Source organism: Festucalex cinctus, chromosome 4, assembly GCF_051991245.1.
Source record: "Festucalex cinctus isolate MCC-2025b chromosome 4, RoL_Fcin_1.0, whole genome shotgun sequence".
Taxonomy (NCBI): domain Eukaryota; kingdom Metazoa; phylum Chordata; class Actinopteri; order Syngnathiformes; family Syngnathidae; genus Festucalex; species Festucalex cinctus.
In genome coordinates this window covers 8200347-8213608 of record NC_135414.1, presented here as the reverse complement: position 1 = coordinate 8213608, position 13262 = coordinate 8200347, and the positions used below count along the sequence as shown (strand labels likewise).

Genomic DNA, 13262 nt, shown 5'->3' with positions numbered 1-13262 from the left:
CCAATCTGGACCGTTTAGACATGTACCTTTTTTGGGAGAAAACACAAGGCAAATCATCAACAGCTATTTATTCATGTGATTCAATGAACATCAGCACCAAAAAAAAAAATCACAGAAACATTTGACACAAATGTTACATCTTAAGCTGTAAAAAAGAATGGAATACAGTATTCCTGCTTTATCCCTTCAAATACATTGATTCAAATATTTTTATATATCCCTTATAAGTCCATACATACAAGCTAAATATTGCTTTGAAAAATACAACCTGACTGTTTTGGCTTGAAGAGCTCAAAGAGAGAGAGATGTCAAGCATTGGTTTGAGCCGCCATAAAATTACTGTACATTGTATCATGCACCTATTAAACTAAGGTGCTATCTTGTACACACTTGGTAATGGCTTCATAAATGCTAACCATTTGCATACATTCAAAGAAACTGTCGACCCTTAACAGGTTAGCAGTTCTGTACAATATTTTTTTGTGCTAAAACCGCCCACATTTGAATGAATTGAGAGTGACTTGAAAATAATTGACACATTACCACGTTAAAACATCAAAAGGTGCAAATCCTGTCATCAAATTTTAGTCCTGCATTGCAAACGGTAGCCTGGACTGGGTTTGATGACTGAACAACTACACTTGTTCCTCAATGATTAACATTTACTCTGACATGCAATTTAAAATGTGCAAATGAATATGAATCCATTAACAAAATAATTCATTTTGAGGTCTTCTCTATATTTAAAAAAATAAAAACATCCCTTTAGCTCCTGTAAACTTGGATGATCAGTTGTGGACTGGCTGCAGTCAAAAATGGTTTCAGCTGTGGATTAAAAGCAATTTTAAAAAAAAACATGCAAAACATTACACCTAAAGGAAAAAGTGTCTGAGGCTGACTTGATAGTCTGGGATGTCTTCACTTTACTCCTGGTTCTGTAGTGCACATGTGCAATTTATGTGGAGGTCAGGGCTGATTTAAATGAGTCATCATGAGAAGCTTCTCAAGTCTTATTGAGTAGTTCAGAAAAACGTCCACAGGCTTGGACAGAAATGTCTTTTAGCTGATGACGTCCTGATAGATGGAATTAGTCGTGGTGAGGCCGAAGACGAACGCTCCGAGCGTAACCATGACGATACCGAAGCTCACCAGTCCGTGCCAGCTGGGAACGAAAACACCAATCAGGCCTAATTTGAGGGTGATTTAAAGCCACTCTTAAATAGTTGTGTTTTTTTTTTGTTTTTTTTTCTTCATTTGAATCACCATACATCAGATAAATGCAGTTTAGATTAGTCATGCTCTCACCTGGCAGATCGATTGTCAGTTTCCAACAGTTTGGCTTGGATCAAACATAAACCTTTTAAATGAAACACAGATCATCCACAAACATGACTGTGTGGTATTAAGCCGCAAAAAATAAATAAATAAATAAAAACGTAATCACAAACAAGGAGATGAGGATACCTGGGAAGATGAAGATGAAGCAGGCCGCCAATCCGCCGATGAGCGAGATGACGCGGCCGATGTCCGGAGTGAAGAGCGCGAGAACGAGAGTGATGATGAACCACAGGAGCGTCTGCACGATCCTCCGCCTCCGCTCGCGGCGTACGCACACCTCCACCTGCTCGCCTTGCCAGCGCAACCACAGACCCTCAATAACGGCCCTGCAAACACACAGCGTCACTGGGATCACTGTCAATAAACACATCATGAATGAAACGATATTACTGCTGCTACAGTGTTGGAAAACTGCAAAAAAAAATCCCATTTGGCATTTGTGTCAGCCTTGGTTGCTCTGAGTTGTGCTCTGCCACTCTTGTCATATGGTGTTCCACATGGTTCAATTTTGGGGCCCCTGCTTTTTTCATTGCATTTGTTCCCCCTGGGTTCCAGTAAAAAAAAAAAAAAAATATATATATATATATATATATCACCCTTTTAGCAACTGGTATGTGGTCATATTTCGACATAACGTGGCATGACCTGAAAAAAATGTTTGTTTTTTTCTCCCAACAAATATTTTCACTATTTTACGCGTGGCTAGCTAGCTTGTTTTGTTTCAATGGCTAATTGTAAGCCTCATAACGGATTTAAGTTGAAAATATGTAGTGCAACCATTAGAACACTTTCCATGATAGATGTATGTCCTTCTTCTTCTTCTTTCGGCTTTTCCCTTCAGGGGTCGCCACAGCGAATCAGTTGCCTCCATCTAACTCTGTCCTCTGCATCCTCTGCTCTCACACCAACTACCTTCATGTCCTCTTTAACTACATCCATAAACCTCCTCTTTGGTCTTCCTCTCGATCTTCTGCCTGGCATTTGAAAACTCAGCATCCTTCTTCCAATATAGTCACTATCTCTCCTCTGGACATGTCCAAACCATCTAAGTCTGGCCTCTCTGACTTTATCTCCAAAGCTTCTAACATGTGCTGTCCCTCTGATGTACTCATTCCTGATCCTATCCAACCTGGTCACTCCCAAAGAGAATCTCAACATCTTCATCTCTGCCACCTCCAGCTCTGCCTCCTGTCTTTTTCTCAGTGGCACTGTCTCCAGACCAAACAACATTGCTGGTCTCACCACAGTTTTATAAACCTTTCCTTTCATTTTAGCTGAAACTCTTCTATCACACATCACACCTGACACTTTTCTCCACCCGTTCCAGCCTGCCTGCACACGCTTCTTCACTTCTATTCCACACTCTCCATTGCTCTGGACTGTTGACCCTAAATACTTAAACTCCTCCTTCTTCTTGGTTTCTTCTCCCTGTAACCTCACTCTTCCACTTGGGTCCCTCTCATTCACGCACAGATACTCCGTCTTGCTACGGCTAACCTTCATTCCCCTCCTTTTCAGGGCAAACCTCCACGCCTCTAGCTTCTCCTCCACCTGTTTCCTGCTCTCACTACAGATCACTATGTCATCTGCAAACATCATAGTCCATGGGGATTCCTGTCTAACCTCATCTGTCATCCTGTCCATAACCATTGCGAACAAGAAGGGGCTCAGAGCTGATCCCTGATGTAGTCCCACCTCCACCTTGAACTCCTCCGTCACACCTCACCACTGTCTTACAGTCCTCATACATGTCCTGCACCACTTGAACATACTTCTCCGCCACTCCAGACTTCCTCATACAAAACCACAGTTCCTCTCTGGGCACCCTGTCATGAGCTTTTCCCAGGTCAACAAAGACACAATGCAGCTCCTTCTGACCTTCTCTATACTTTTCAATCAACATCCTCAAAGCAAACACTGCATCTGTCGTACTCTTATTTGGCATGAAACCATACTGCTGCTCACAAATGTTGGCATCTGCCCTCAGTCTAGCTTCCACTATTCTTTCCCATAGTTTCATTGTGTGGCTCATCAGCTTTATTCCTCTGTAGTTGCCACAATTCTGCACGGCTCCCTTGTTCTTAAAAATGGGCACCAGCACACTTCTCCTCCATTCCTCAGGCATTTTCTCACTATCTAAGATCCTGTTGAACAACCCAGTCAGAAATTCTACTGCTACCTCTCCTAGACACTTCCATACCTCCACAGGTATATCATCAGGACCGAGTGCCTTTCCACTCTTCATCCTCTTCAATGCCCTTCTCACTTCATCCTTACTAATCTTTGCTACTTCCTGGTCCACAACAGTCGCCCCTTCTACTCTTCGTTCTCTCTCATTTTCCTCATTCATCAACTCTTCAAAGTACTCTTTCCATCTTCCCATCACACCGCTTGCATCTGTCAACACTCTTCCATCCCTATCCTTTATTACCCTAACCTGCTGCACATCCTTCCCATCTCTATCTCTTTGCCTTGCCAACCTGTATAGATCATTCTCTCCCTCCTTACTGTCCAACCTAGCATACAAGTCATCGTAAGCCTCTTGTTTGGCCTTTGCCACTTCTACTTTCACCTTACGCTGTATTTCCCTGTACTCCTTTCTACTTTCTTCAGTCTTCTCAGTGTCCCACTTCTTCTTAGCTAACCTCTTTCTCTGTATCCACTTCTGCACCTCCTCATTCCACCACCAAGTCTCCTTATCTCCTTTCCTTCCAGATGACACACCAAGGACTGTCCTACCTGTCTGCCTGATCAAATTTGCCGTAGTTGTCCAGTCATCTGGGAGCACATCCTCACCACCCAGAGCCTTTCTCAACTCCTTTCTGAAAGCCATACAACACTCTTCCTTTTTCAGCTTCCACCATTTTGTCCTTGGCTCTGCCCTTGGCCTCTTTGTCTTCCTCACCACCAGAGTCATCCTACACACAACCATCCTATGCTGTCTGGCTACACTCTCACCTACCACTACTTTGCAGTCGCTGATCTCCTTCAAATTACACCGTCTACACAAGATGTAGTCTACCTGTGTAGTTCTACCTCCACTCTTGTAGGTCACCCTATGTTCCTGCCTCTTCTGGAAGAAACAGCCATTTCCATCCTTTTTGCAAAATCAACCACCAGCTGTCCTTCTGCGTTCCTCTCCTGGATACCAAACCTGCCCATCACCTCCTCATCTCCTCTGTTTCCTGCACCAACATGTCCATTGAAGTCTGCACCAATGACAACTCTCTCACTTCTAGGGATGCTCTGCATCATTTCATCAAGTTCCAACCAAAAGTTCTCCTTCTCCTCCAGCTCACATCCTACCTGTGGTGCATACCCACTAACAACGTTGATCATCACACCTTCGATTCCTAACTTGAGGCTCACGACCCTATCTGACACTCTTTTGACCTCCAGGACGTTCTTAACAAACTCCTCCTTCACGATAATTCCTACTCCATTTCTCTTCCTATTTAACCCATGATAAAACAATTTGAAACCAGCTCCTAAACTTCTAGCTTTGCTCCCTTTCCACCTGGTCTCCTGAACACACAGTATGTCCACCTTCCTCCTCTGCATCATGTCAACCAGCTCTCTACCTTTTCCTGTCATACTTCCAACATTCAAAGTCCCTACTCCAAGTCCTAGACTAGTGGTGTTCCTCTTCTCTTTCTTCCTACGAACACACCTTCCTCCTCTCCTTCTTCGACCAACAGTAGTCCAATTTCCACCGGCACCCTGTAGGTCAACAGCACCGATGGCGGTCGTTGTTAACCCGGGCCCCGACCGATCCGGTATCGAAGTCATATATTTGATTCGCATGTTTGTTTTGGCCAAAGTTTTACGTCGGATGCCCTTCCTGACACAACCCTCTGTATTTATCCGGGCTTGGGACCGGCACAAGAAGACACTGGCTTGTGCCCCCTCGCGGCTACATTGTGATAGATGTATGTCCTAAATTGTAGATAATAGTAAATAATAAGAATAGCGGAGACCGGGGCTAGTTGTATCACTTTTTTTTTTATACTTTTATATATTGCTTGGAATCAATACATTATATGGCTTTTTCAGTCACATATCATAATAGATTGCTACATTTTTTTTAACAATATATCAAAAATCGTAGATATCGTGATATTATCGATATTGTGGGTCAAATATCGTCACAGTATCGAATCGTGGTTTACCTGTATCGTCCCACCCCTACTCCGTAAACAGTTATGGGTCATCTTCCATGGAACGTGTAAACAAATACATGCTCCATCCTAGTCGCTTTGGGAAAACATTCCCACTGCTTTGTTTCATGTTTACAAACGTTCCATCCTTGTCGCTTTTGGTCATGTTGAAGATGACCCGGAAGTGTTTACGGAGCACCTAAGGCAGGTGTGGCAAACTGTGGTCCTCGAAGGCCGGAGTCCTGCAGGTTTTATAGATTTCCCTACTCGAAGTGCAGCTGATTCCAATTAACAGGTTTGTTATTAGGCTTCTGCAGAGCTTGCTGATGATTCGCAAAGGTTGCGAGAGAACGCAAAGTTGTTTTTTTTCGCCTACCATGTCACCTTAGGTGCTCCGTAAACACTTCCGGGTCATCTTCAACATGACCAAAAGCGACGAGGATGGAACGTTTGTAAACATGAAACAAAGTAGTGGGAATGTTTTCCCAAAGCGACTAGGATGGATATTTGTTTACACGTTCCATCGTTGTCGCTTTTGGTCACATGGAAGATGAACCGGAAGTGTTTACGGCGCACCTAAGGTGACATGGTAGGCGAAAAAAACAACAACTTTGCGTTCCCTCGCAAAACATCTTTGCGTCTTTGCGAGAGAACGCAAAGTTTTTTGCGAGGGAACGCAACATTTTTTTTTTCTACCATGTCACCTTAGGGGCTCCGTATACTGCCTTGGTAATTTTCGAATTATTATTTTGTTGATACAGCTCTCTTGTTGGATCTCAATAGATTCTGCAGGTTTATATAAAGGGTGTAGAAAATATATATATGCAACTGAGATGCAAAAAGTGAAGTTTGTCGATTTTTGCACATGTCTAGATGACTGTTATTGTTTCTTTTTTCCCCAGAGCTGTATATAAGCAAGTCTGTGATGTAATGCAGGCATTAAATAAGGCACTATTTTTACCTGCCACAGAAATGCAAAATAGGGTACGAGGTGACCACACAGAGGACAATAAACGCTCTGGCGATGGCCACGGCGATGTCATCAGGAGGATATGACATCAGCACGTCCTGGCTGACATTGGACCCAAATGTCAGGAAGCCACAGACACCTGACCAAATGGAAGGGTAAAGAAAAAAAGAGAAAAAAAAAATCACACATATGAGTGATACAACACTAAACATATATTTAGTGTAACGTATATTTATGAAATTACAAAAACATTTAATTACAAATGCGTAGAAGTCCGCATCACTCATATATTCACACTGCTTATCATTACTATTTTTCATGTCAATACTGGAATGCCTCAAGGGGCTTTGAGCAAATCGTACCTGTTCCTGTGTAAACAAAAAGGCATATAATCATGCTGAGCGTAACAACAAGCCCCCAGGGTTTGAGCGCTTTCTTGCTCATGCTGTTGAACACCGGCACACAACTGACATGGCACTGTGAAGACAAAGACAAGCGATTCGGAAACTTTTCAATTCAGGGATTCCAGGAAGACTGAACAGGTTTTTTTAAAAACTTAATGAGTACCTGGAAGCCAAAGCAAATGGTTGGCATTGCATTGAAAACTGCAGTCCACGTGGAACTGCAACAAAGACAATAATTTTTAATAAAAAAAAACTAACAAACAAACACAGAATAGAATCTTTTTAACAGGTTTTTACAATATAGGCTACAGACAGAACAGGCAACGTGTTAGCATTACGATAGCACACTTTCATTATGTGTTTGAACATTTTGGTGTTTAAATATACAATTCTAAGCTAAATTTAGCCTAGCCTAATTGGTATTCTTAATATTTAATTGATGGAATAAGAATTAAGAAGAATAACCCATCTGTTAACCATTTTAGGGGGCAGCCATTTTGTCACTCTACCGGCCTATAATGCTGTTGACTGAAATTGACGTTAAAGTGACATCAGGCTCGCTCTGCAAACATCACGTGACCAGTACAGGGTATTTATTTCAGTAGAATTATGCTTGCAATTTTGTGTGTGTGGGTGCGCGCGTGTGTGTGTGTGTGTGTGTTCAAATACTTTTTTTTTTTTTTAAATACATTCAAGTCTGTTTTACTGAGCTCAAATGTGTATAAAGCATGTGGAACAGGTACAACTATTAAACCTTTTTTTAATGGTCTTTCTGGTCTGTAATGTATCCCCCTTGGTAAAAGCGGGTTCACGCTCACAATATTTTTTTTACCGCTGATTAATATGAGCAAGGGCTTGACCTGCCATGAAGTGTGAGTGGCACACTCACCTGCTGGGAACAATCCCTGGCATGACCTCTTTATCAGGCCAGATGTATTTTACAATCACCACGATTGTAACATACCAGGTACCCATCACACTTAGAGCACTGCAAAAAGACAAATCCACACTGTTTAAGAGCAACTCAATTCATACTCAGTGGAGAAAATACCTCTTTCAAGGGTAAACAACAGTAAATTGTAAACCTTCCTATATAATCAACTCAGGTATATGCTTCATTTTTATGCACCTTTCACTCAGAAATGTAGGAAAGTATTTTCAAAAAAAAAAAAAAAAAAAAAAAAAAAAAAAGAGGGAATCTCACTAAATTTCCTACAATATTTTATTCTTAAAACTTTTCAACATAAGGATACCGGTACCTTAAAAATACTACAATTTTAGGATGCCTTCGGCATACTGTACGTTTAATTTTCATACAGTCATCATAAGGAAAATATTTGATAAAATTTTACAAAATTCCTTCATATTCTGAAACTTTTTATTGTAAATTAGCTGACATCTTTTGAAAAATGTATTTAAAAATAAGTAATAATTCTGGATAATTTCTTAAAAATCACTTATGAAAACATAATCGAAGGATGTTTTGAATCGTCTGAATATGCTTAACTTTCATGCACATTTCACTAAAATTGTATTGTTAAAACTTTTTAACATAACGGATATGAAAAATGTGATACCGCTTCTGGTTGTTTTGACTTTTTTTTGTTTTAAATATTACATAATTCTAGGATAATTTGAATTAAAAACTAAAAAATAAAATGAAATAAAAATAAAAAAAGCATGTTCCCCGAGGTTGACGAAGCCTCGCGCCCCCTGGGGGGGCCCGCCCCACTATTTGAGAAGCACTGGGCTAACCAATTTATGAATTGAAATATTTTCTGAATGTTGCGCATTACCTGGCATATTTTTGGAAGCCAATCTCTTTTGGAATGGACAAAGGCAGAATGACCAAAACTGCAGTGACCACAATGGTGAACTTGCGGTCGGTGTACCACAAGCCGCTGACGGAGCCGTCATGAAACACAACCGCAATCACTGTGAACATTTAAAAAAAAAATGTTGATTTCAGATGGATGAGTAGGTAAAAAGTCACATGGAGCAAAAGAGGATACACATGAGGCCAGAGTCTAATTTCAGACGTGGGGGGGAGACAAATTTAGTCGCTGTCAGCGTGTTGTGATGTAGCACCGCATGACCCTTGTCAGGAAAAGCGGCTCAGAAAATGGTTGGATGGATGGAAGAATTTTACAGTTGTAAAAAATGTTGACTGTTGTCTTACGAGTTTACTGGTAACTCCTCATGCATTTGTAATCCTGACGAGAATCTTTTCTCTCATGATGGAAATGTTTCAGAATACATTAACAAGTGATCCATTGCAACTTTTAGCTAATTTATACAGGTAATTTAATTACTGAATCACACATTTATTTATTTATTGCTTTATTTAAGTCCATATTTAATTAATAAATGACACATTCAATTATTTCATGACCATTTTATTTAATTATTTAATGGTGTATTCATTTATTTAATGTTGGCACTTTTGGTCCTCCATAGAATGGTGGCATTTTGCCCCTAAAATTTGAGACAGTGTAAGTAAAGTTTTCATCTACTCGTGCATATGCAAGCAAGGAAATTTGCTGATTGTTTTGTTTTTTTAATTCACGAAAAATAATTAAGTTATCAAATTAATTATAAACAAAATATTATCTTCCTACTGCTGAAAATGGCTAAATGAGTCAAGTATCACTGTTTGGCAGCTGTGTTCTTCCCACTAGATTTTTAAAAGTTTTAATCGGAGCAGTCGCCGTGGCCATAGCGGACGTGACATAGCGAATCTACTCACAGCAGTCCAACTGGTCTCCGATGACGATAAAGAAAGCGATGGAAGTGCCAAAAGTGTAGATGGCGATGGCGACTTCGCACAGGACTCCCGTGACTTTACCGCAAGTGGCTCGGACCACCTCCTGATAGGTGCTCTCGTTACTCACCTGAGGAAACCAAAGCAGAGATGGAGTTGGCAATGTAAAAAAAATAAAAATAATGTTCACTGTTCAGCCCTTATTTGCGTCACAGCTCTTGTTTTGGACCTCATATGATTTTGAGGGGCAGGACACCCAAATAGTGGTTAGCAAGTCTGCCTCACAGCTCTGAGGTTCTGTGTTTGAATCTCAGCTATAGTTTTCCTCTGTGGCGTTTGCATGTTCTCTCGGCTTCCTCCCACGTTTCAAAACATGCTAATGTGCTGATGTGGCTCAAATGTAAGCAAGCGCAAAGGAAACATTAAAACATGATCGTCTGTGTCAAAATGCTATTCGGGAAGTGAAAGTCTGAGCGCACAGTGCCGATCTAAGCATTCCGCTACTACCACTACAACTTCAGACTAGGGGTGTTAAAAAAAATCGATTCGGCAATATATCGCGACACTACAACACGCAATTCTCGAATCGATTCAATAGGCAGCCGAATCGATTTTTTAACATCCATTTTTGATGGAAAAATATTCAACAAAACGTCTAAATTTCACACCTTAAGCATGGAAGAATGTTATATTAATGGAACATTAAGCCTTAATATTTTATTTCAACGCTGTTCAAACATGAAAAATGTTACAACCTGTTTGTTAAATGCAGTGGCTTACAGTTATAAGACTGAAGTTTCAGATTAATAAATAATACATTTTCATACAAATCTTACAGTGTACATGTACAATTTTACTGAATGGTACTTTCTAAATTTGAGTAAAAAAAATCGCAACAATCGACTTGTAAATTCATATCGGGATTAATCGGTATCGAATCGAATCGTGACCTATGAATCGTGATACGGATCGAATCGTCAGGTACGAGGCAATTCACACCCCTACTTCAGACATAATGGAAGTATTAATAAAAAAATAAAAATAAAAATAAAAAAGACGTAATGGAAGTATACGAGTAAATGAGGTGAACATAAACAATGTAAAGAGGTTGGAGGGCTTTGACAACACTAACCTGACAGCAGTAACCCAAAATCACCAGACCGCTGATAATGAAGATTAGCATGAACTGAAAAGGAAAAGAAAGGGAACAAAACGTCACATCCTAAATCATTTATTGTCGGTTAATATTTGTGTTTGAATCCACATTAAGTTGAAAAATATCAGCACAATTTTTTAAACAAAACATACAGTGTCTGCAAGTAGAGATTGTACTGTACATACGTCAACTTGCTGGCAGGGTGGTCACTTTATGAGCGAATGCAACATGATTCGTTAGCTAGTTAGCTAGTTGACTGTGTTCGGTTTAACACATATATTTCGCATTTCTGAAAGTTTGTGTTGATAGTTCACAATAACACAGTTTGATATGATTATGAAAGCTGGTGATTCACATATTGAACACAAAATGTGTATTAATCTCATATTTGAGGCCATTGTTTTTTTAACTGAAACATCTTTTTTGTTTGTTTGTTTGTTTGTTTGTAGCATAAAATTAGCATATGCCGTACATAAACTATAGCCATGACATTTACAGTATACTAATATAATGTTAACATTCAGCACAATACATTTGAATTGTTACACTGATAATTTCTTGTAAATTATATTTAACATCAAAAGCACATTTTCATTGCTGTTGATATTTTATAGGACTGTTCAGATGTTAAAGGGGTCAAGCAAAACATTTTAGCATCCAAGTAACTGTTGTGCATAAAATACATCTTTTCACAAAAAGCTTATTTTCTGTGTGTTCCCCCCTGTCCAAAATAGGTAATTTGGGTCCAACCAACCAACCATGTTCTACTGCCTATTACAAAAAAAATTGAATTAGATAGAATATATATATATATATATATATATATATATATATATATATATATATTTTTTTTTTTATTATATATTTTATTTTTATTTTTATTTTTTATTTTTTTTTTTTAGGTCGAGCGTTGAAAGTCATTGGCGTTGAGTTAGGAAACTTACCGGTATTATGGTACTGTTGTGTTTGCAAATGTTTGACAATTTGTAATAAGAGCTTAGAGTTTCATTATTCTATTATACTTTCACAGTGAGTGTGTGATGGTGATGAGGACACTAAAGGCACTTTAGATTGACACTTACCCAATCATTATTTTCAATAATTTTGATTGTTTCTTATTTAATATTCAAATCTTGTTGAGATGAAGATAATTAATTTGTAGCTTCTGTTAGCAAGGAGCTATAATAATCAAATTATAAACATATAATCATTCATTTCTTTACTCTTAAAGATATGCTTTTTTTAATTGAATTACTGACATTTATTTACATAACCTGTATATGGACTGATATGGATCTCTAATATAACCAAAATATTCCTAGTTCTTCCACAAATATTTATTTATACTCAAATGTAAACCCGACATATACAATCAATGTTGGCTGGGCTGGTGAACAGCACTAAATTCACCCATTTATGGTGTTAAAGAGTCTCACCATTTGAAGCATCACCCCTGCAATGACTCCTCCTGCCATATCGAAGGCTGCCGGGAAGTTGAGCAGACCAGCTCCCAAAGCCGCGTTCACCACGATGAAGACGGCTCCCAAGGACGACACACTGCCACTCGGCCTTCTCTCAGACTCGAGATGCTGCGCCGAGTCCATGCTGGGACTCTGCAAGAGCCACGCTCGCTCTCCCGAGTCATTGCTGCCAACTCCACCCCAGTCATCCATATCACTGTTAATGGCCATGAGCTAATTGGCAGGAGGAATGTTGATTGTACCAGAAAGCGGAAGGATTAATCTTGAATTTTGCCCACAGTGGTCAGGATGTACTGTAATAGGTATTAATAAGATGGTGGGCCCATTTGGTAATCTGAAATTAAACACAGTTTACAAAAAAAACAAAAAAACAAATGACTGTATGGCTAAAGTTCAAATCTCTGCAGCGGTGTGAATCCATGGGAGCAAAACAAGTTTTGTTTTTTGTTGTTTTTTTTAAGCAATACCATACATTCATTCAAGAAAGAAAAAAAAACTAAGCATGGTGGTCTAACAACGGAACACACTTCTTTTACTGGTTAAGGTAGTTAGCCTCAGTGATGAGATTGTGAGAAGCTCATCACTTTTGCAGAGGTCTCTTCATTTCTTTTTAACAGCTTTAGCGTTAAACAGCATTAACACAACTAAATAAAACAAATTGACAAAAATGATGAGCGCGTCATAAAGTTACCTCCACAAACTAGTGGATATCCAGTCAGTGATGTCTGCAGAGAATGTGTCAGAGAAGCGAGCTGGACAACAGAACCCTAAGCAATCTATACTGTTTTACTCTAAGAAGAAACTCCTGATTTGTTGGCATTAAGTAGATGTTATGAGTGATTCGATCAGTGGATCGTTGACATAACAATGTTTAATCATGTTTAACAATGCATGCCTGTCAGTGTTTTTGTTGTTCAATCACCACTCGTGTTAGCTAAATTAGCGACCTTGCTGAATTTACGTTATTCACCTAAAAATAAAATGTGATTTATCTG

The 13262-nt window shown here is 39.4% G+C and overlaps 1 protein-coding gene across 3 annotated transcripts in view; it reads right to left on the bottom strand.

Moving 5' to 3' along the window:
- Nucleotides 1-53: 53 nt before the first annotated feature.
- The window catches only part of slc38a7 (solute carrier family 38 member 7), a 13361-nt gene continuing 152 nt past the window's right edge, over nt 54-13262 (bottom strand). The window contains exons 2-12 of one of the 3 annotated variants that reach the window (XM_077518603.1): nt 12223-12601; nt 10763-10816; nt 9616-9760; nt 8666-8804; nt 7759-7857; nt 7033-7087; nt 6828-6942; nt 6457-6604; nt 1465-1664; nt 1306-1357; nt 54-1162 (exon numbers count right to left, since the gene is read on the bottom strand). In XM_077518603.1, coding sequence (XP_077374729.1) covers nt 1060-1162; nt 1306-1357; nt 1465-1664; nt 6457-6604; nt 6828-6942; nt 7033-7087; nt 7759-7857; nt 8666-8804; nt 9616-9760; nt 10763-10816; nt 12223-12477 — 1365 coding nt within the window. In that variant the 5' untranslated portion in view covers nt 12478-12601 and the 3' untranslated portion in view covers nt 54-1059. The remainder of the gene's footprint in view (nt 1163-1305; nt 1358-1464; nt 1665-6456; nt 6605-6827; nt 6943-7032; nt 7088-7758; nt 7858-8665; nt 8805-9615; nt 9761-10762; nt 10817-12222; nt 12602-13262) is intronic. The other 2 variants (XM_077518605.1, XM_077518604.1) reach the window with 2 other exon arrangements.